The 24,291-nt window shown below is 40.1% G+C and overlaps 2 protein-coding genes across 3 annotated transcripts in view; one reads left to right on the top strand and one right to left on the bottom strand.

The window, feature by feature from the left end:
* The window catches only part of NUFIP1 (nuclear FMR1 interacting protein 1), a 39,631-nt gene extending 31,969 nt beyond the window's left edge, over window positions 1-7,662 (bottom strand). The window contains exons 1-5 of the mRNA XM_082602221.1: window positions 7,201-7,662; window positions 4,843-4,925; window positions 3,590-3,688; window positions 2,784-2,846; window positions 2,059-2,135 (exon numbers count right to left, since the gene is read on the bottom strand). Coding sequence (XP_082458347.1) covers window positions 2,059-2,135; window positions 2,784-2,846; window positions 3,590-3,688; window positions 4,843-4,925; window positions 7,201-7,612 — 734 coding nt within the window. The 5' untranslated portion in view covers window positions 7,613-7,662. The remainder of the gene's footprint in view (window positions 1-2,058; window positions 2,136-2,783; window positions 2,847-3,589; window positions 3,689-4,842; window positions 4,926-7,200) is intronic.
* Window positions 7,663-7,732: 70 nt separating this feature from the next.
* Window positions 7,733-24,291, top strand: part of GPALPP1 (GPALPP motifs containing 1) — a 33,041-nt gene continuing 16,482 nt past the window's right edge. For both annotated transcript variants that reach the window (XM_082602223.1, XM_082602222.1), the window contains exons 1-4: window positions 7,733-7,921; window positions 15,331-15,463; window positions 16,643-16,744; window positions 19,312-19,417. In XM_082602223.1, the coding sequence (XP_082458349.1) occupies window positions 7,834-7,921; window positions 15,331-15,463; window positions 16,643-16,744; window positions 19,312-19,417 (429 nt within the window). In that variant the 5' untranslated portion in view covers window positions 7,733-7,833. The remainder of the gene's footprint in view (window positions 7,922-15,330; window positions 15,464-16,642; window positions 16,745-19,311; window positions 19,418-24,291) is intronic.

Raw genomic sequence — 24,291 nt, 5'->3', positions numbered from 1 at the left:
GGTTCTAAATCTTTATGTTTATGCTGGTTTTCCTCAGAATTACCTTTCAAGCTTTAAAGGGCAGTAACTAACTCTCTCACATAACAGTGCAACATTTCACACAGCTCTTCATATACACACATACAGGGGCTTTAAGCTGAAAACTTTAAGTTGAACGGAGTACAACTTTAACCTGCTGGTTAAAAGTTTTTAAGTATCTTTCTCGACCTCTGAAGGTAACTCTTCCTATCTGAGGCTCTCCTCATTTTTCAGTTCCAGAAAAACAGCTATTGACTTAAAAGCGCTGCTGACCATCCTAATAGCTCTGACTTGGTCTTGTTTCAGGATGAGGTATCCTGGTCCTATCCTGAGACAACAGCTTCCTCATGGGATTTTTCATTGGTCGATTCTAGCTAGACATCTATTAAGCTTTCTTCCCTTATAAGTATAAAGCTACAAGTCACAAGGTAAGACTCAAATTTCTTCGACTTTAATTACAGGAAAACATTTCTCGTCTTTTTATGGATAAGGACAGGCACGTGTGTATCTTGTCACTTGTACTCCCTCTGCCTAGCACACTCCAATCATTCAACAACTTTTTTAAAGTAATCAAAACAATAAACATAACAAAGTATTATACATTTTTTTTTAAATAGCACCCACCCATCACTGCCTCAGTATTGAATATTTAACAGAGGGGGCATGTAGTGGCTCCCCTCAAAGAGCAAGCTCCCATTATGACATCAGTTATTTATGAAGAGTTCCTATTAGGTCTACCAAAAGCTACATTCAAATAGCCTCATATAGGGCTTCCCTGGTGGCACAGTGGTTGAGGGTCCACCTGCCGATGCAGGGGACACGGGTTCGTGCCCCAGTCCGGGAAGATCCCACATGCTGCAGAGCGGCTGGGCCCGTGAAGCCACGGCCACTGAGCCTGCGCATCCGGAGCCTGCGCTCCACAACAGGAGAGGCCACAGCAGTGAGAGGCCCACGTACCGCAAAAACAAACAAACAAACAAACAACAAAAACAACCCAATCCAAAAATGGGGAGAAGACCTAAATAGACATTTCTCCAAAGAAGACATACAGATGGCCAAGAAGCACATGAAAAGTTGCTCGACATCTCTAATTATTAGAGAAATGCAAATCAAAACTACAATGAGGTATCACCTCACACCAGTTAGAATGGGCATCATCAGAAAATCCACAAACAACAAATGCTGGAGAGGGTGTGGAGAGAAGGGAACCCTCTTGCATTGTTGGTGGGGATGTAAATTGATATAGCCACTATGGAGAACAGTATGGAGGGTCCTTAAAACACTAAAAATAGAATTACCATATGATCCAGCAATCCCACTACTGGGCATATACCCAGAGAAAACCATAATTCAAAAAGACACATGCACCCCAATGTTTATTGCAGCACCATTTACAATAGCCAGGTCACAGAAGCAACCTAAATGCCCATCAACAGATGAATGGATAAAGAAGATGTGGTACATATATACAATGGAATATTACTCAGCCATAAAAAGGAATGAAATTGGGTCATTTGCTGAGACATGGATGGATCTAGAGACTGTCATACAGAGTGAAATCAGTCAGAAAGAGAAAAACAAATACTGTATGTTAACGCATGTATGTGGAACCTAGAAAAGTGGTACAGATGAACCGGTTTGCTGAGCAGAAGTTGAGACACAGATGTAGAGAACAAACGTATAGCCACCAGGGGGGAAAGCCACGGGGGGAGGCGGGGTGTGATGAATTGGGTGATTGGGATTGACATGTATACACTGATGTGTATAAAATTGATAACTAATAAGAACCTGCTGTATAAAAAAATAATAATAAAATTCATTGAGGACTAATAAGAACCTGCTGTATAAAAAATAAATTAAAAATTTTTTAAATAAAAAAAATAAAATTCAAAAATTTAAATAAATAAATAAATAAATAACAAAAGAGCAAATTTCCTTTTTCAAATTGTTCCTCAGGGCCAGAACGGTCATTATTTTCAAGTACTCAGCCTTGCCACAGTAAAACAAAATTGTTTCACTAGTTCTTAACTCTTTACTCACTTTCTTCTTTCTTCCCTCCATCTTGCAATCTCCTCTGGAGTGTCTAACTTGATTTTCTTCATACCAGGAGCATGCGTCTAAGGGGAAAATGTCTGCTGAATATCAAGAAGCGTATTGTATGCTTTTGACTAAATCTCAAGTATTATGGGGGATAATGGAGACTGTGTACCCAAAAGTAAATTTACTAGCAGAGACAATTTTAAAACTAAGTAAGCAGGTTTTATCTATCCTTATTACGACTTTTCCTTTAAAGGAAAAAGAATTTTTCTCATCTTTAGATTAGTACTACTGATAAAAAAAAGTCATAATATCATTTTGGTTACAAAGTGAATGTCACCCAATACTTGATTGATATTAAATACCCAAATGAATTACCTACCAACCAAAGTTAAGAAAGTTAGCTAGAGAAATAATGAATATACGAAACAATTTGAAACAGCATGGTATAGTAAAACAGAATTTGCCATCATGAAATTCAAGTGCAGGGGTCAGTTCTGAGACCCTGGGCAAATCATTTTACCAATCTGTTAAATAGGGCCAAGATTTATTTACTTTACACAGTGGCTTATGAGGATAAAATTGAATAGTAGATGTAAAAATGCCTTACAAAGTACAGTGTTCTATGAATGTTACTCATTAGTAGGCTATGTAAATAGAGAGCTATGAAGATAATAAATCAATGAAATACAAAGAGCATGTAACAAACAAACAAAAAAAGAACTTACATTTCTCCAATGGAATTGGACAATCTTCTCATGTGCACTAAAAGAGCAATCTACCTCAGGACACTGTAAGAATTTTTAAGAAAGGCTACTCAATGTCTTCCATAAAAAATTTACCTTACTACTATATATACAGACATATTCTGGTCATATTACATAGTATCCCATCTATGTGGTGTTACCACTGAATACCTAAAACAAAAATCATTCCAAAACAGAGCTGCACTCTCTAAGTATACAGTACAGCAATGCATATCATTTACTTCTCCATTTGAGTGAATGCACGACATCAGCAATGTTGTAAAATGTTCTTAATTCCTAAAATTAAGGGGCACGCCTACAAACTGAAAGAGAACCTTTCCAAACTAAGAACTTACTTTTTAACTTTTTTACTTCTCAAATATCCTAGTTAAAAGTACTTAATAAGGTCTAAACCATCCGTAGAGGGTGCTGGGCCAAGGCAAATTACACTGTGTGGTTAAATAGTCAAGGGCAGCCTTAAAGGAGAAAGAATTCACAAAGGCGCACGGAGCAACCGGAGGGGAGGCCCAGCCTCTCACAGAGGAGAGGAGGCGCATACATACAAACAGCTGCCAGACCTCCCTTCTCTTTTACTGCCATCTCACACTTCCTGAAGCAGCGGGCTTCCCACCCTCAAACTGCAAATCCCAGGGTCACTGTCCCAATTTGGCAAGTCATCAAACAACATTTCTATGAAAACTATAAACTTTTAAGGGAAGGAAGCTCAGAATTTCTACCAAATACAGCCATTTTGCTAAATAAATATCAGGACAACTAAGAAAACCTACCTTCATATGTTCGGACATGTGTTTATCATACTTCTCTTGATTTTTAAAACCACGATCACAGGTATCACAAAAATAGTGAAAAACTGGTTCCTTTCTTTTCTGCAAACAAAAATGAAGAGGCATTAGGCTTTTGGTGAGAACTCTAATCATCAGTAAAAATATAGTACATATTTTGATTTTTCACACAACCCTTACAGGTGGCAAAAACTTCTGAATACATTTCTAATGAAGGGATGATTCTGTTTTTATTTTTAACAAATACATTAGGAAAAGCCAGGCTTGTTAAAAAATTTTAAATCTGAGTAAAGCTAATATAATAAATTGTGAGTAGATTTCAAATTGGTAATCTAATTAAAACTTAATAGAGCATATGTCAAAATGACCTAAAAATAAATATTCAGAGTAAAAACGGTATTTCTTCTTTTAGGAAAAACAAGTGTGTGCGTGTGTGTGTGTGTATATTTTAACTACAGAATGAGAAAAAAAGAACTATTTAGGTAAATATTAGTTCTTTTTAATTCCCAATTTACTATTTTTATGTTTAAACATACAACAAAAATGATTATTACAATGATAGGCTATATAGGGCCCCAATTGTTCAATGTTGAGATTATGTTAATTAAACATACTTTCACAATATTTTGTTAGTATTAGTTACATAGTTTTGATGCCAAAAATGAAGGGTACTAATCTCATGCTGTAGATTTTACTCAATTTATTCTAAACTAATAAAATTATTTACACATCTTAAAAGTTGAAAGACCAGATTATAAGCTACATCAGAATAAAAGAAGCCTATTTTAAGACTCAGTTTCTGAACATAACGAAGGGTTGTTCCTCATTAAAAAAACAAAAACTTTAAATTTCATCCTTCTCCTACCAATATGCTAGTAAAATAAATAAATTGAATATATAGTATGTATTAAGTATAACATATATATTATACTTTTGTTTACGTCATTGAAGTTTAATAACATTTACATTTATCTGTAATCATAATTCCCCATTATATTTACTCCTGATACTATACTGAAATGGATTAAATGTTTTCTTTTTCTACAATTTCTCCGTTTATTTCTCAAAAAGATTTTGCTTGAAGATTTTACTTACAGCCAAGACCCTTAAAGATCCTTTTATGCAAGGCTCTGTGTCAATAATGAATGCAAAACACTGAGACAGTTATGATTGAAACACAAGATATGAAAGTGACATAGGGACCAAAGTGTCACATTCAAGAACATCTTAAAAAATACCCTTTTTTTCTGTTTTCTCCTGGGAGAGATGTTGAAGTCATTGACCTTTGCATCATGTTTTTGTGGAAGATAAGAATGTTTAACTGAAAAACAAAAAGAGATCCAGAAATGTTTACAACTATACAATTATTTAAAATTTTGCTACAGAATGTCATAAATACTTGTGTAAAAACAGTGGTAAACTACTTCTAGGCAGAAGAGTAATTCAAACAAATTAACAAAGATTAAGACTAGTTTACCAAATAAACATTTTTCAAATTAATACATATTGGTAAGATTACATGTCCATAGATGCTTTGGATGTCTAAGTAAAGGAATGGACAAGCTAACCTGGTAAAATTCCTTGTAGTTATTTCAAACATTAGAAATGTAAACCAGGGACTTCCCTGGTGGTCTAGTAGTTGACTCTGTGCTCCCAATGCAGGGGGCCCGGGTTCAATCCCTGGTCATGGAACTAGATCCCGCGTGCCGCAACTAAGAGCCCACATGCTGCAACTAAAGATCCCACACGCCGCAATGAAGATCCCACGTGCCGCAACTAAGGCCCAGCGCAGCCAAAAAAAAAAAAAAAAAATTTTTTTTAAAGAAAAAAGAAATGTAAACCATAAAATCTCTAATGGAGCTCTTTCAGTATCAATTTTACACCAGGAAAACAGACCCTTGTGAAATACATTTCTTCTCAAATATTTTTCCTTTCTTATTGCCATGACCCAACTCTGAAACCTTGATCTTTCACCCAGATCACTGTGACAGCCTTCCAGACTGGCTTCCAGTTCCTAAGCCCTTTCTTCCAACAGACCCTGCACACTGACACCACAAAAATAATCGTCCAGTCATCACAACCCTGCTCAAGACCCTGGAAGCAAGTAGCTTCCTAGAGTCCTCCGATGAGATCCCACTTTATTTTTTCACCCTGCTCTTCCTTGTACCTTCCACATACTATGCTTCAGTCACACCAGAACACTGCAACCTTCAGAACTCACCTTGCACTGACACCTCTTTGCTTCCACCTAAAAAGTATCTCTTCCAGAATATTAAACATCTCCCAATACACTTCTTCCAAAAGTTTCCCCAACTTTCTCCATACTCTGAAATCTCCTTTTATATGCCTCTATCACCAGTCACACTGCACTGTGATTTATATTTATGAACCCATCTCACCTCGCTTGGCACTGTCTTAGGCACATTCATATCCCCAGCATTAGGCATACAGTAACACTGATTTGGATTCAACTTAATGTAAATTGAATTGTTCTAAGCGAACAATTTCATGGCTTTAAATATGATCTCTATGCCAATGACACCCCGATTTACAGCTCTAGCCACAAACCTCCCCTGAAAGTACAAACTAATAGCTAACAGCCAGTTCAGTATCTCTACTTGACACAAATCATATTCCAAACTCAACTCCTGGTCTCCTTTCCAAATCTACTCCCTCCACATCCTTCCACTTGCTTGGCAAAAAACTTTTAAGTTATTCTCGTGTCCTCTTTACATCCCATCCCAATCCAATTCCTCAAAAAATTATGCTGGTCCTACCCTACCTTCAAGATATATCTAGAATCCAACTACTTCTCATCACCTCCTGAGCTCCACCTTGGTCCAAGTCCCCAGTATCTCTCACCAGGTTAACCGCAATACCTTCTTAACTCATCTCCCTTTCCGTCATTTCCAATCAGTAGCCACATTAACCCTTTGAAAACATAAATCAAAGCATGCCACTCCCTTGCACTAAACATATCGTAACAGTAGAAGTCCCACGATCTACAAGGCCCTCTTCCTCTATTGCCTACAACTCCACCCCAGGCTCAGTCCTTTCTTGCCTCACTGGGTTCCATCCTGATCTATAGCTTCTGCCTCCAGGCCTTTGCACTTGCAGGTCCCTCTGCCTGTATCGCTATCCCCCAGATACATGCACTGTTCTGATCCCTCACCTCCCTGAAGTCTTTGCTCCAATGTCACCTTACTTACGACTCACACTGACATTTAAAACTGCACTGCCTGTCACTCTGCTCTCTCTCCATAGCACTCACTGCCTTCTAATACACACTGCTTTCTTTTGTTTATTGTCTGTCTTCCTACACCAGGAGATTTAAGCTCAAAATAAGGATATTTGTATGTTTTGTTCACTGCTTTATCTCCCCTTCCTGGTTCATAGTTGGAATTCAATAAATAATTGTTAAACTGAATGAACAGGCAGGAAAAACATAACTGTGGAACAAACTGTGAGACATTAATGACCAGACTCCAACAGTGCAAGGCAGCATCAGAAGGGGAGAGAGCAAAAAGGGTGGAAAAGGAGAGGGGAGAAGGGAAAAGGAAAGGGAAGAGGTGGTACAGAGAGAAGTAACAACCTACCCGGAGTGTTGTGGGGCTGCCGATGCCAAGGAAAAACACCAGGAGGCTGTGTCCAGTACCATGATGTTGAAGCCTGGAAATTCCAGGAAGGCTGGCCATTGAGTTGACGCTGAGAATCAAGGGGGGACTGGGCGTCGAAAGGGGGCTGTGCCCCGGGAAGAATCTGGGCGTCAAAGGGGGGAGGCGCCTCGGGGAGGCTCTGGGCCTCCGCGGGGGGCTGCGCCTCTGAGGAAGGTTCGGACCCTGCTGCGGGAAGCGACGAAGGCGCTGGTGGCGGCGCCGGCAGCATCGCCCAGAACATCCAGTTGTCCGGCAGCGAGGCACCGTCGCTCAGAGGCTCCAAAGTGGGGGTCACCTCGGGAGCTGAAAACCACCCCGTGCGAGTCACGCAACCACTTGCCGGCTCACCCATGCCATCCGCCTAGTAGGGAAGCCAGCGTGCGAAAGTGGAGCAAGCCTTAGGCGTCACTTCCGTTATCGCTAATGATACAGGTCAGCCAATCACAGGCCGCCACGTCATTGGTCGGGGCCGGAAAAGCTTCCCTCATTTTCGGTGTATGGCGGGCTGACTCGCGGGGAGGTTTGACTAGGCGTGGATACACCTGTGTGCGGGATCAGTGTCTGCCACTGCGGATGGCGAGGGATCTTATCGGGCCGGCACTGCCGCCCGGCTTCAAGGCCAGCGGGTCAGCGGAGGACGAGGAGCGGGACCCCAGCCCCGGTAAGCGGCGGCGTCCCCTGCCCGCCAGGCCCTCCCACCCCGTCTCTGGCCCGGCCCCGTTCTCGGAGTAGTGGTCCCGAGGCCCGGGAGGGCGGAGGAGTGGCGAGTGGGCGCGGCCCCACCCGAGCTAACTTTCCTTCCCAAGCGTGGCCGTGGGGGCTGTAGAAACGAGCTTTGGCCTAGTAATCATTATCACCAAGAAGTATTCGCATTTAGTTCTCCATGGGCTGGACGCTGTGCTAAACGATCGATGCACATTCAGTGATTTAATACTCTTGGCCACTGTATAAGGTAAAGATTATTATTTCGTGTTGCAAATGGGGACACTGAGTCCCAGGCTGTTGCGCATACCACACAGTTAGTTAAGTGGTGGAGCCCGACTTAGAGCGAAGCCCGTACTCCGAACCTCTGTGCCTTCTTGCCTTCTAACGTGCAATGAATGCCCTTGGCTCTTGCAGAAGATGCTCTGCGCCCTAGCCCCCGACCTGCCTTCCTAGCCTCTCGTCCTGTCCTGACACACACGGCTCAGAGCTCAAACCAATCCGAGTTTCTGCGCAGTTCTTCAATTATCTAGGCTCCTTTGGCCCTCGCCCTCCTCTTCTTGACATACCTGACAAACTCCCACCTCATCCTTCAAGCCCTAACTTCAGTGTCACCTCAGTGAAGGCTTTCCAAACTCTCCCAAGCATTGTCACGCCCTCCTCTTTACCCACGGGTTTTTTGCCTGCTTAATTACGTCACATATTTAATACACTGTTTTCGAATAACTTGCTGACATATCTGTCTCCACCATTGCACTATAGTCTTCTAGCCTTAACACATAGCAGGCACCTCGTATTTGCCAAATAAATTCTTCTCAGACTCCTCCGTGATGAGTATCCATCTGCTTTCATGTTGGTACTAATTTGTAGCCTGGGACTGACTGAAGTTGGCAAAGAGCAAAGCTGGAAGAATAACTCTTCCATTTCTGAATCTAATTTGCATTCTTTGACTACCCAGAGGCCGTGTTTCCACCTAGAGGTTTCTTTCCAGGTCTTGTTTCTGCTATAGCTGTTGAAAAGTTAGGCTTTTATTTTAGCAAGGAAGGATCCATTCAACTAAGGTTGAAGAAAAGTGGGGTTAACCAAACTTTTTATTTAGCACACAGGTCTGAGATGGACCAATTTAATTTTATTTGAATACTCTGGAAAATTGAGTGCTGGGAAGTGTCCCCTGAGATCATGTTAAAAACACGGGGGTGCAGATGTTTTCTCAAGACCAGTCTGCATACTCCAGACACTGCTTTGTGTAAGCTGAGTGGAGCCTGGGCTCTTTTGACTCTGACTTTATTCTCATCTGCAGCAACCTTCACGCCACTCATCCCAGCCACATTCGCAGTCACACGCTGGATCCTATTCCACCTCTGAAAACTTTTTTTTTTTTTTTTTTTTTTTGGCCGTACTGTGCAGCTTATAGGATCTTAGTCCCCTGACCAGGGATTGAACCCGGGCCCTTGGCAGTGAGATCATGGAGTCCTAACCACTGGACCGCCAGGGAATTCCCCCATCTCTGAAAATTTAAATTCAGATCTTATTCTCAGCCAGAACCCCTTATTCATCCAGCATTCTTCTTCAGTTACTCTCATTACAAGTTTTTTATTTTTTAGTTTTGTTTTTAGTCCCATTGAGCCATGTGATCTCTGCCTCAGTCCATTTTGGCCTTAAATTTCCTTTAATTACTTCTGTCCCTGCTCAGCTTAGCTTCCATGGTCCGTCCATTCATGCCTTCTCTTGCCAGTGTTTTCAGCCGCCTTATCCCATTTAGTATTCTGTTAAACCCGTCTAGCAAAAACTCAGCCCTGGATCAGTACAGTCGTTCACCCCTGATGAGCCCACACCCAGGCTTCCAAGTGCTGCTAGAAGAATCCTCACCCCTCCACAGATTAATGCTGCTAAACACTATAGTCTCCTCCCTGGCTGGGTCCACAGTTCTGCCCAGCCATCCTCAGACGTTTCCCCACTCAGGTCTCCTCCCCCATGATCAACCATGGCTTTTTAAAACCTTCTCTTTCTTCTTTACACTCTCTCTCCATCTACTTCACAGAAAAAGTAGATGCCATCCTAAGAGAACTTCCTCATTTTTCTGGCACAGTACCTAAAAACTTTCCCAAACCTCTGCCCAACTCTTTCGTCTTCCCTTTGATTATAATGCAAGAGGGGAACTACCTCCTTCCAAGGCTAATCCTTCCATTTTCACTCGGAACTCCTGCCCTCACTTGTCCTGGGGGCTCCTTGCCCTTAGCATTTAACCAGAACATTCACATCGTTCCCATCTTCATGAAGACTACTCCACATCCCCCGGTAGCCACTCCTCTTTCTCTCTGACCAACTCTGGATCCTCCCCGTTTTCTCCTTAACCCACTGCATTCTGGCTCCTGTTCTTGCCAATCCATGGAGACCACTCTCACCAATTTCACTGTGGAAATAAACGAAGACCACCCACCAATCGTCTCGGCACCTTTTTGCTAAATTCAAGGCACCCTTTTCAGTCCTGACCTTGTTTGACCTCACAGCCACATTTCCCCCTGATGATCCCTCCTTCTCTCTTCTCTTGGTTCCAGCCACTCTGAACACATTTCTAGATGTGCCAGGCCCTTAGGCTTTCAGTTCTTTGCAGATGCTTTTCCCTCTGCCTGGACCACGCTTCCTCCAATCCACACTCCTTTTGCCCAGCTAACTCAGTCTCATCTTTTAGCCTCAGCCCAACCATCACGGTTTTTTTTTTTTTTAAGTTATTTTTGGCTGTGTTGGGTCCTCGTTGCTGAGCGGAGGGGGCTACTGTTCGTTGCGGTGTGTGGGCTTCTCATTGCAGTGGCTTCTCTTGTTGCGGATCACGGTCTCTAGGCGCACGGGTTTCAGTAGTTGTGGCACACGGGTTTAGTATTTGCGGCACACGCGCTCTAGAGCACAGGCTCAGTAGTTGTGGCACACAGGCTCTAGAGCGCAGGCTCAGTAGTTGTGGTGCAAGGGCTTAGTTGCTGCGCGGCATGTGGGATCTTCCCGGACCGGGGCTCGAACCCTTGTCCCCTGCATTGGCAGGCAGATTCTTAACCACTGCACCACTGACATCACTACCTACTCCCATCAAAAGACAGTCGGGGCTTCCCTGGTGGCGCAGTGGTTGAGAGTCCGCCTGCCGATGCAGGGGACACGGGTTCGTGCCCCGGTCCGGGAAGATCCCACATGCCGCGGAGCGGCTGGGCCCGTGAGCCATGGCCTCTGAGCCTGCGTGTCTGGAGCCTGTGCTCCGCAATGGGAGAGGCCACAACGGTAAGAGGCCCGCGTACCGCAAAAAAAAAAAAACAAAAAAAGACAGTTGGATTCTCCTTATTGACATTTCCATGACTTAATCCTGTCACAGGATCAGCAAGCTTTTCCTGAACCAGATAGTAAATATTTTAGACTTTGCCAGTCAACAGGCAAAATCAAGATTATTATAAAAATATGTATATAACAAGAAAGCAAAACAAATTTCCACAAATCTTTATTGTTGAAATTCAAAATATAATATAACAGTATAATTTTTTTATAGTTTAAGTCTACTAATGAGAAGAATGGAATTGCTTTGGATGGAATAACGTTTTGTTTAATTGGGGTTCAGAGTCAGTGTTTCCTATTATAATCGATTGCTGATCTATGATAAGATTTAATGTGCTTTATACTGAGTACTTCTCTTTGTATGCATAATTCTGTGTGATAGATATTACAAGGGAAACATAATGAAATATATGACATGATCTCTATTTTCATGGAAGTCGTAATCTACTTGTAAAATTACCATTGCAGTAGAAGAGCTACCTTAATGACGCGCATCACTGCTTTAGGAAAGAGATGGAATAGTCATGACAAATGCCTAAAACGATTTTTTGAGACATTTTATATAGTTCTGAAGAGTGATACCTATAAAAAAAAAGTGAAGCTAGGGGGCTTCCCTGTGGGTGCAGTGGTTGAGGGTCCGCCTGCCAGTGCAGGGGACACAGGTTCAAACCCTGGTCCGGGAAGATCCCACGTGCCGCGGAGCAACTAAGCCCGTGCGCCACAACGACTGAGCCTTTTCTCTAGAGCCCGTGAGCCACAACTACTGAGCCCATGTGCCACAACTACTTAAGCCCGCGCGCCTAGAGCCCGTACTCCGCAACAAGAGAAGCCACTGCAACGAGGAGTAGCCCCCACTCGCCACAACTAGAGAAAAGCCCGTGCACAGCAACAAAGACCCAACGCAGCAAAAAAAAAAAAAAAAAAGGAGCTAAAAAGGAAAAAATCTTCTCTCTTTAATGCTTAGGAGCAAGAGGAAGATGGAAAGAGCCAAGAGTGAAATGTAATCCCCTAGTCTCTTTCATGTTAAACTATATCCGCCTAGAACTTTGAAGAAAGGGATATTTATGGAAGGTTGTATGCTCCCTTGCTATATTCTAAAAGGTGCTTTCTCTAGGAATTAGTAGTACATACAAAGATAAACCAGAAATCAGTAAAGGCATTATTCATTACGGTCAGAAGTCAGATATAATCTCCACTTACAGTTGGGGAACATTTACAAACGAAGACATAACTGTTCTTCAGTCTTAAACAGCAGTTGGAGATATGAATTTTATCTTTTAATTCTTATTGTTTTCCTCTTTTTGCTCATTGATTGTTCTTTTCTAGGCATGCCGTATTACCAGTTTAGCTTTTTTAAAAATATATAAATTTATTTATTTTTGTCTACATCGGGTCTTCATCACTGGGCGTGGGCTTTCTCCAGTGTGGCAAGCGGGGGCTGCTCTTCATTGTGGTGCACAGGCCTCTCATTGCTGTGGCCTCTCTTGTTGAGGAGCATGGGCTCTAGGCATGTGGGCTCCAGAGCGCAGGTTCAGTAGTTGTGGCGCACGGGCTTAGTTGCTCCGCGGCATGTGGGATCTTCCCAGACCAGGGCTCGAACCCGTGTCCCCTGCATTGGCAGGCAGGTTCTTAACCACTGCGCCACCAGGGACGCCCCAGTTTAGCATTTATTTTCTATAATTCCTTCCTTTATTTAATGATACATGGGAGAATGTAGAAAAAATGCATCCAATTTTTTAAGATAAAAGTTTGGATTTTTTAAGTCAACTTGTTGTGTATTGAGCACTTGTTCTATGGTAATACAACAAGGAGCAATAGGAAAAAAATTTCAGAAATAGACCTGTGGTTCCAACACTGATTCTGCTTTCTCCCCTGAGTTTTATATTAATATACCCAAGTACCACTGATCATACCACTGAAATTTCTAATGGGCATGTTAAACTGAAGATGTGAAAAACAAGCTCTTAGCTCTTCCCCCAAACATGCTTCCCTCCTAGTCTTCTCCATATTAGAGAATAGCACTACCATCCTCCTGGCTGGCTAATCAGGCCAGAAACCTACGACATCCTCAGTTCCTTTTTGGCTCTCACTTCTCACATCCAAACCATTAGCAAATCCTGCTTCTTCAAAGCAGTTGCAAATCAAACCATCTCATATCAGCTTTCTAACTCATCTCCCCTACTCCTGATTCCCTATTGTCCACAAACTGAGTTTTTTGTTTTTGTTTTTGTTTTAATAAAAAAGCTAACTCAGATTATATCTCTCCAGACTCAAAACCTTTCAGTGACTGCCTGTTATAACTAAAATCCAAATTCAATTACCACAGCCTATGCTCACATTTATGGAGTGCCTACTGTATGCCAGCTACAGTGTTATATGCTTTGCAGGTATAATATGTATTCTTCACAACAGCCCTATGAGACTGGAACTACTGTTAACCTCACTTTACAGATTAAGAGAATAACACAGGAAGGTTAAATAATATCCAGATCACACAGCTAGGAAGTGGCTGAGCTGGAACTCACAGCTAGAGTCTGGCCCCAAAGCATATAGTGTGGCCCCTTTGAACCATCCGATTTTGTCTTGTCACTTTGCTTACTTTGCTCTAGCCACACAGGCCTTTTTGTCCCTCAAGCACATCAAGCTTGTTCTCTCCATAGGACTTTCACACTAGTGATTCCTCCATCTAGAATGTTCTTCCCTCAGATTGTTGCATGACCACTGTCATCGTTTAAGTCTCCCTACAAATGTCTTCTCAGGGGAACCCTCCCTGACCTCTGTCTTTAAAATTACCGTCCCACATATTCACAGTCACCTTTTTTTATTTGTTTCTTTTTTAAGTTGTTTCTCTAGAAATACTTACTCAATAAATATTTGTTGAATGGATGGATGTTGACTTTGTTGAATGTTGTTTAATATAACGGTTAAGAGGTTCATATCCTACCTCCACTATTTAGTTGTGTAAAATTGGGCAAGTTACTGTCTCTCTGCCTCAGTTTCCCTATCTGTAAGCTAGAAGTAATACTGCTTTCTTAATAAGGTTGTTGTCAGAATTAAATAGGGGAATGCATGTAAATCTCTTTTAAGTTTTTGTTGTTATTAATACTGCAGGAATAGCATACCTGGAAGCTCTTTGGAAAATCATATTTCCAGGCCCTATTCCAGGCCAACTAAGTCAGAATCTCTGGGGCAAGGGCACAGGAATCTCTTTTTTAAAAATATTTTGGCAAGTCTGATAATCACCCAGGCTTGGGAACTATGTCAGTAGAGTTTTAGCATCACTGCTAAGGATCAACGTAGACAGTTGTGTCTGTGTGACATCATACAATGACATCATGCAATAATTTATAATTTTGCTAAGCCATGAAGTGAGAGCAGTTCACTATGGTGAGTGGGCACAGAGCACCCTTACCTCTTCCTTGGCATCTGCATCCCAATGTGACCTCATTCTCTTCTCTGAATCTCTGCTAGTAAGCAGGAGAATTTAGAGTGCCTCTACTTTTGTTTCTGCTTGGAAAATCATCTCGAACAGAAAGCTAACTGAGAAGTATGGTAATACCAATAAAGATATTTTTAAGTGGTGATTCTTAGTCAGAAACCAGAATGGATAATTTTGATTTTTACCATGTTAGACTGTGGAATGGCAAATTTGTTATTTGGTTAGCTCCGTGATATAAATATTGTCTACCATACACTGTCCGTAAGGAAAAAACAAAATCATGAAACCATTTTGGCAGTTGCACCAACCAAAATTGCAACCAATGCAAAAATTGCAAGATGTCAGGGAAATCATGTGCTATTGCTGTATTTATAAGTTTGGCTATTAAAGCTTTTGTGAATCTCATAGGTAACACTGTAAGACATGATTTCTGCTTTCCTGGAGTTGGAAAGACAAGCCCACTGTACACAACAGGAGCAAATGAGATTAAAGTCCATAATAAATGATAGCCAGCCAGTGCTGAGAATTTCAGAAAAGAAAGTGTGAAATGTCAGCTAGGGAGTTCATTGAAACAGTTGTGGCTACTTATGACATACACAAGACATCTTCTTTAGTTGCAGGACCAGCTCTGCCCCCTAATTATAAAAGCAGTAGTTCAGAGTCATCAGACAGCGACGAGGACAGTAGTTCTTTGTCTGAAGAAGGAAATCAAGAATCTGAAGAAGATGACACTGGTCCAACTGCAAGGTGAGTCACTTATTACATTAAATGGTAAACCAAGCTTCAAATCTGGTGTACGTTGGCTAACAGAGAGCTAGTAAGGGGATATCAACCTGCATTTATACAGCACAGGAAGAAATTACTTCATATGGCATTTCCTCATGAACTATACCTTTCAGAAGGAAATTTATTTTAGTAGTATATAGCTCTGGAGATATCTAGAATTTCAATAAAAGTCTTATATAAAGGATTTTTCTTTAAGGTATTATTGAAGTGATTAAATATTCTAAATAAACCATACATCTTCTTTTTTAAAATTATGTATGCAGGGAACTCCCTGGTGGTCCAGTACTTAGGACTCCGTGCTTCCAATGCAGGGGGCACAGGTTCGATCCCTGGTTGGGCAACTAAGATCCCACAAGCCACACAACCAAAAAAAAGAATATGCTTTAAAAAAAATTATGTATGCAGTATGTGCTTTTTGTTTAAGTAAATGAATGATTCCCTCTGACCTAGCCTTACCACAGGTCGATGTAAATAAGAAGTCGAATCTTTGTTTATTGTTGGATAGCAAGGTCTTTTTTAAAGCACTTTAATGAGTAGGAGACAGAAGTAGCAACTTAAAGCCTTTACTTAAGTGAATTTAAAAACCAGTGCCATAAACTTTTCGCTCAAAAATATCTAGCAAGTAGAGCATTTGAAACTTCATTGAATGGACTCTTAAACAACACAGAAAATATAGAAAATTGATATATTTATGCTATAAAGAAGTAACCAATCTCTATTTTTAGACCATAAATGAATTTCAAGAAAAGATTAGTATAAGATCTGTGGTAGATTTTTTTTTTCTTATTTGGCAAGATTAATTTATTGTTTCAGTGTTTGTACAACTAGTTGAAGTTAATGTTCTTTAAAAATGGAAATTTCGGGCTTCCCTGGTGGCGCAGTGGTTGAGAGTCCGCCTGCCGATGCAGGGGACATGGGTTCGTGCCCCGGTCTGGGAAGATCCCACATGCCGTGGAGCGGCTGGGCCCGTGAGCCATGGCCGCTGAGCCTGCGCGTCCGGAGCCTGTGCTCCGCAACAGGAGAGGCCCCAACGGTGAGAGGCCCGCGTACCGCAAACAAAAAAAAAAAAAAAAAAAAGGAAATTTCTCTATGAAGAAAATTTTGACATACATGCATAAAATTACACTACTGTGTTTTCAGAAAACAGAGGAGAAATCAGGATGACGATGATGATGATGATGAAGGGTTTTTTGGACCAGCCCTTCCTCCTGGATTTAAAAAGCAGGATGATTCTCCTCCAAGGTGGTAATGTGTACTACTTCCGGCCAGTCTTTTCTAGTGTCCGTTAATTCATTAAAGAGTTGTCTGAAATTGTTTTTTAACTTACGTGTTTATATAACATTTGAAATAAATTGGAAGTAAAAATAACTAATTTTAAAATTCATATAAGGAAAATAATTATTTACACGTTTATGACACTTTTATAATTCATAAAAAACTTCCACATCTCTTACTTGATACTGACAAGAGTGTTCTGTGGCAGGCTGGGTGAAACATGACCCTTCTTCCCCATTTTTTTTTAAACAAGTAAGGTTGCACACATAGTCAGTGGTACACCTGGGGCTGGAATCCCGGTATTTGACTTCTAATTCAGACGTCTTCTTAATTATTTATTGAAGGAATAGACAAATCACTATGTACCAAGTTACACAGTTAACTTCACCAAACCTCAAATTTGTCATCTGTGGAATAAGATAGCAACACATAACTTACAGAATTGTCCTGGTGATTGAGATTTCATATTTATATGCATATATATACATGTGTGATTCTTATATAGTGCCTGGCACAGAATAAACATATAGTAAATACTGATTCCTGTCTTCTCGGAATTATAAAATATTTAACTGCTGAATATGAAATTGCACACCATATTGTTTATAATTCATAACACTGTATCCCAGTATGCAAGAACAAGTAGAAAAGGCTGTTGTACATTATATATTCAGAGGTTATAATCACACTTGTCAGCTTCTCATTTTCATATAACTTTTGGGGAGTAACTGCCTCTGATTTCAACTCAAAAAACACTTTTTGTTGCGAATGTAATCAGTTTCTGTAATGGCGTCAGCAAGTAAAGGGATGCTTATTGAAGAAAAGAAAGAAGAAATAAGAGGAATAGACAATCCACTGCCTGTGTTTGTATGGCCCCGAGCTAAGAATGGGCTTTAGGGGGTCATTAAAATACAAAGACGAATATGCAACAGAGACCAAATGTGGCCCTCAGAGCCTAAAATTTCCTGTCTGGGTTTTTATGGGAAATTTGCTGACTGCTGGGCTATAACATTCCTTTCAAGAAAGTAGATTATTAGATACATAGCGATTTCTTTCTATTTTGACAATAGTAAAATATATGTTTGAAATAAACAGGTGGAAGCATATATTGGAGGCAAAACCTCATACACGTCCACAGCATGTGCCATGGTTATGTTCCTTTACTGTATTTTAAGATTTTATGTGTTAGTGGTTTTATACTCACAAATCCCCTGAGGCCAGAGAATTGAGCTGTAATTGCATTTGTAGATCTGCTAAAAACTGTACTCAGAAAAAAACCCATACAGCACTTTATACTTTATAAATGATAACGAATTTGATCTTTCTAACACTGCCACCCTTTCGCATGTTTCATTTGCAAAATTGTTTTGGTTCATAGCAGTTTTATGAACCAAGGCAAGAGGTAATTCAATGGCCAGGATCAGACCCCAGACCTTGTGACTCTAGTACTATTTTTGTCCTACCGGGAAACCTGTCTGTAAGACTCTAATTGAACATAGTGCGATCTGGAAAATTCAGCTTAGGGCATCAGTGCCATCTTGGTTGGTAACACTTGCACAGGGACATCTCTGGAAAAAAACAAAGAATGGAGAAACTTAACAGTATGAAAGAGAGTAGAAAGTATCGTTCTTCTTTTGTTTTTTCCATACATAAAATAGGACTTTCTCTTTTTAAGGCCTAGGATTTAGGCAGTTTTCTCTTTGAACGGATGTCTGTTCCCTCAGAATGTGGCAGTAAGGCAGCTAGAAAGAAAATGAACTTTGGCATCAGACAGACCAGGGTTCACACTCCAGCTCTGCCACCGACTAGTTCATGTTGTCTTTGGGTGTTATTTTGCTCAGATAGAAAACGGAGTGACTTATACCAACCAGGGTTTTTTGAAGGAAACAGAAAAGTACACTGGTTGAAATGTGGTTAGCGTACTCCCTTTTCCTTTCTATACAGGTCTTAAATGAACTATTTTCCTTCTTATACGCTTCCACATCATTATTGGATTGTTCGTTAGGACGGTGTTTAGGTTTTTATACTGCCTTGGCACACATAACCATAAATTACTAACATCTGTTGTATGCATTTGCTACGTATGTCCTTAGAACCCAATTTATACTTAAGTAGTTCTGACTATAAATATAATGCCACTAAGGTATTTTTCAGTGGACGGTGAATATCAAAACTGAAAGCCAAGGCCAAGGCACTAAAGCCAAGGCTTTAGTCCATAAGTTATTATTTTTATTTAACATACTTCTTTTAGGAAGAACAATGGTATACACCATTGCCACAAAGATTGAGAATTACTGGTTTAGCATCTAATCGTTGACTAACAAAAAGAAAGTTAAAATACAAAATTTAGATTTTTATTTTTATGATACTCAGTGAAACAATACTAGGTTATAGAGTAAAAATAATATGTTGAATAAGATTCTCATTTTCAACATTTGTTATTATCTGGCTTTTTATTATTTGTGTGAGCTTTTATTCTGAAAGCTGACTTTTTAAAGTCAGGGAGAATGATAAAGGTACATTTTATTTTTCAGGCCTATGATAGGTCCTGCATTACCACCTGGTTTTCTTAAATCTGCACAGAAAAGTGACAAAGGCAGAGACGATCCAAGACAAGTTTCATCATATTTCAACTCTGAGGTTTGGAACTTTTTCTATTAAAGAATAAGATGTAAGAAACTCAGGACTTTACATAGGAATAACTACAATCGTTTGACTCAATCATGTTCAAACTAATTTAGGATTGTAGCTAGGTAGATGAAATCAAAAGCTGTCATAGACCTGAGATTCTGTTAGAAAAATAACAAGGCAAATTACATGTGACAGGGTGTTGCCTATTCATGCTTCTCATCCTTGAAGGGAAGCTTTAAAGTACTAGAAACTAGAACATGATGAAAAGTTTAAAGAATCACTGTGATTTGATCCAGAAGAGAACAAGCTAAGAAAATTTTTAATAGTGAAATAATTATTATAAAATATTGAAATTAACTTTCTCCTACCCAGCTCTCATACCATTGTATAACAAGGGCACTAGTGGATACATGATGTTTTGAAAAGAAAGAACAAGTAATTTTGGAGTCAAGGAGGAAGCCTATATTCTTAGAGAGGGCCAGTCCTTAACAATAGCTGAGATTTGCAGAATACTTTATAATTTGCAATGCATTTTCCCCATATATGCATTTTCAGCTCCTCCAAAACCTTATGAAATAATCATGATCTGTATCTTAGAGATGCTAAAAGCCAGAGAAATTGGGTAACTTTACTCCAAATCACAATTTCTACTTATCAAAAGTCAAAGCTCAAACCCAGTTCTTAGGATTTTATATCACCTGTCCAGTCTGCTAATCTGCAGTGATTAATTCATACTGCAGATTAGCAGACTGAACAGGTGCTAATAAATTCAAATACTCCTGTGCATCTCCACTGAGAATTCAGCAATTCCACTGAGGTTGTTACTAATGGAAATATATAATTCAGTGGTTAAGCTCATGAACTCCAGAGTCATTTACTCATTCTTTTAGCAGATGTTTATAAAACACCTATAGTGTGTCAGGCCCTTAGTCAGAGAAATCAGTCTGACAACAAATTCTGTTGTTCCCATCTTCAAAAACGCCCAGAATCCAGCCACTTCTGCTGCTACCCTGATCCCAGTCAACATCATATTTCACCTGTTTCATTGGTCTTCATGCCTTAACCTTTGTTCCTCCACTACCTCTTCTCAACACAGCAGCTAGAGCGACCCAGATAAAACAAAGTCAGATCATGTCATGCATGCTCAAAACCATCAATTTGCTCCTCCTCTGTCTGCATAACAGCCAAAGTCCTTACAGGGCCCTCTATAATCTGGCCTCCATTAGCTCCCTGATTTTCTCTCTAATTTTGATCTGACCACACTGGGCTTCTTGCTCCTTAAATATGCCAGACAGGCTCCTACTCCTGAGCCTTGATACTTGCTATCCAAGTCTTTCCAAAATGGTTTTCCCCTAGTTACTTATGTTGGCTTGCTTACCACCAGCTAGAGCGCTTTTAGCTGCTAATAACAAAAAAATCCAACTCACAATGAAATGTAGTCTTAACCTTGTTAGTTAACAAATTGGTTGTTTATTTAATTTCCTGGGTGGTCTGTAATCTGTATTCCCCAAATAAGAAAAATGTGTTTCATACCTAAGAAGAGGTCTAGAGGAAGGGTCATTCCAGGGTTGGTAAATTCAACAGACTAATGAGATCATCCAGGGCCCAGTTTTTTGTCTTCTCTATCATTTACAGTATGTTAATTCCTCTTAGGCTGACCAAGTGCTGAGATTAACATGCAGATGGCAGTGTCCAGACACAGGGTCCCTATCCTGTGCCCCCTTTTTAGAGAGAGGAAAACCTTTCCAGGTTTCCTGTAGACCTCTCCTCACATTTCTTTGGCCAAAACTGAATCATATGCCATGCTCAAGCCAGTCAGTTGGCCAAGAGGAATGAGACCAAAGTGATTGGCTTAGAATTATCAGCATTTTTACCCAGGAATTAGAGGAGGTCCCAGTTTCCTGAGAAGTACGTGGTTCCAAAGAAAATGAACAAAACACAGGGTTCTCTTAGCAATAGAGTAGTTATTGGTTGGAGCTGTTACAATCCCTATCTGAAAGACAAACCAAGGCCTAGAAAGATTAAATAATATGCTTGACAATCTTGAGAAAGAAAAACAGAGCTGGAGGAATCAGGCGCCCAGACTTCAGACTATACTGCAAAGCTACAGTAATCAAGACAGTATGGTACTGGCACAAAAACAGAAATATAGATCAATGGAACAGGAGAGAAAGCCCAGAGATAAACCCACACACATATGGTCACCTTATTTCTGATAAAGGAGGCAAGGATATACAGTGGAGAAAAGACACCCTCTTCAATAAATGCTGTTGGGAAAACAGGACAGCTACATGTAAAAGAATGAAATTAGAACACTCCCTAACACCATACACAAAAACAAACTCAAAATGGGTTAAAGACCTAAATGTAAGGCCAGACACTATAAAACTCTTAGAGGAAAACATAGGCAGAACGCTCTATGATATAAATCACAGCAAGATCCTTTTTGACCCACCTCCTAGAGAAATGGAAATGAAGACAAAAATAAACAAATGGGACCTAATGAAACTTCAAAGCTTTTGCACAGCAAAGGAAACCATAAACAAGAAAAAAAGACAGCCCTCAGAATGGGAGAAAATATTTGCAAATGAAGCAACTGACAAAGGATTAATCTCCAAAATTTACAAGCAGCTCATGCATGCAGCTCAGTATCAAAAAAACAAACAACCCAATCCAAAAATGAGCAGAAGACCTAAATAGACATTTCTCCAAAGAAGATATAGAGACTGCCAACAAACACATGAAAGAATGTTTAACATCACTAATCATTTGAGAAATGCAAATCAAAACTGCAATGAGGTATTACCTCACAACAGTCAGAATGGCCATCATCAAAAAATCTACAAACAATAAATGCTGGAGAGGGTGTGGAGAAAAGGGAACCTTCGTGCACTGCTGGTGGGAATGTAAATTGATACAGCCACTATGGAGAACAGTATGGAGGTTCCTTAAAAAACTACAAATAGAACTACCATACGACCCAGCAATCCCACTACTGGGCATATACCCTGAGAAAACCATAATTCAGAAAGAGTCATGTACCACAATGTTCATTGCAGCTCTATTTACAATAGCCAGGACATGGAAGCTACCTACGTGTCCATCGACAGATGAATGGCCAAAGAAGATGTGGTGCATATATACAATGGAATATTACTCAGCCATAAAAAGAAACGAAATTGAGTTATTTGTAGTGAGGTGGATGGACCTAGAGTCTGTCATACAGAGTGAAGTAAGTCAGAAAGAGGAAAACAAATACCATATGCTAACACATATATATGGAATCTTTTTAAAAAAAAAGGTTCTGAAGAACCTAGGGGCAGGACAGGAATAAAGATGCAGACGTAGAGAATGGACTTGAGGATACGGGGACGGGGAAGGGTAAGCTGGGACGAAGTGAGAGAGTGGCATGGACACATATACACTACCAACTGTAAAACATGGTGGGAAGCAGCCGCATAGCACAGGGAGATCAGCTCGGTGCTTTGTGACCACCTAGAGGGGTGGGATAGGGAGGGTGGGAGGGAGAGGCAAGAAGGAGGAGATACGGGAACATATGTATATGTATAGCTGATTCACTTTGTTATAAAGCAGAAACTAACACACCATTGTAAAGCAATTATGCTCCAATAAAGATGTTAAAAATAATAATAATAATACTACACTTGAGGTCACAGGGCTGATACAGTGGCAAATTGAGGCCTTGAAACTAGGTCTAATTCTGCAGTCCAAACTATAAACCAGTAGGGTACGTAATTTCTATTATATTTCTGGATAAAATATTATAACTCACCTTTTTAAAATTTAAATAACTCATCCAGGACACCAAAATGATTTAATACCTAGATTGGAGTTAGGTTTGTGATTCTGGATTCTCGTTTTATTTTAGTGTATTGGGCCTGATTTTGTTTGTTCCTCCATCCACGCATTTAATTTCTGCCTCCCAATATCCTAAGTGATTTTTATTTCTAAAAATTTCAGGCATCTACCTTTATAAAGCCATCTCTTGTTGGATGGGAGTGTAACTATCATTAGCTTATCCCATCATCCTAAACTTCAACACTATATTGATATCATGTCTCTTACAGTATTAAAAGTTTATCATGTCTTCTATATCTGCTCAGTTTATGTCACTACGTATTATATTTGTAGGGGGCTACAAATATGTTTAAGATAATCCCTTTGCTATCAAAGAGCTCACTGTTGTAGAGATAAGCTATAAACATTTAAAGTTAGATCATTAGCAGTTGAAATAAAGAAAATAATAGAGGGGCTGCTGTAGTATAAGTAGAAAAAATACTGGCCCTGATCTTAGAGTATTGGAGTCTTAGATACTAGTTTTATAACCTCAGACAAGTTGTTTAACCTTTCAAAGTAGGTTTCCTCAAAAAGAAAACAGGAATAATAATGCCATTTCCCAGTCTTTAAATGAAGCAAGGTCTATAGTTATTGAGAGAGAGAGTGTGTATGTGTGTGTGTGTGTGACTTAGAATAAGCCACAAGACAGTATGTGATTATCTAGTTATTTGTACTAAGAACAATTGTTATAAGGGTTCAGAGAAGAAACCACAGAAAGTTAACCATTAAGTGTTTAGCAGGGAAAATGTAAAGAACACAGATTAACTTGCCTAATCCTGGTAGTTTGAAAAAATAAGAGGAAGAAGCTTCCTGTCACAGCTGGAGGACAAACATCTTATTGTTGTTCATCTTGTTTATCTTTCTCTCCTCGTTGAAGACAAGGACTGTTTTATTTATTTTTTTATACAGCAGGTTCTTATTAGTTATCTAGTTAATACATATTAGTGTATCTATGTCAATCCCAATCTCCCAGTTCATCCCACTGCCACCACCCCCCGTGCCACTTTCCCCCCTTGGTGTCCATA

The sequence above is a fragment of the Mesoplodon mirus genome, assembly GCF_964341445.2.
Source record: "Mesoplodon mirus genome assembly, chromosome: 17".
NCBI classification, from domain to species: Eukaryota; Metazoa; Chordata; class Mammalia; order Artiodactyla; family Ziphiidae; genus Mesoplodon; species Mesoplodon mirus.
This window is presented reverse-complemented; position numbering and strand designations above follow the sequence as displayed.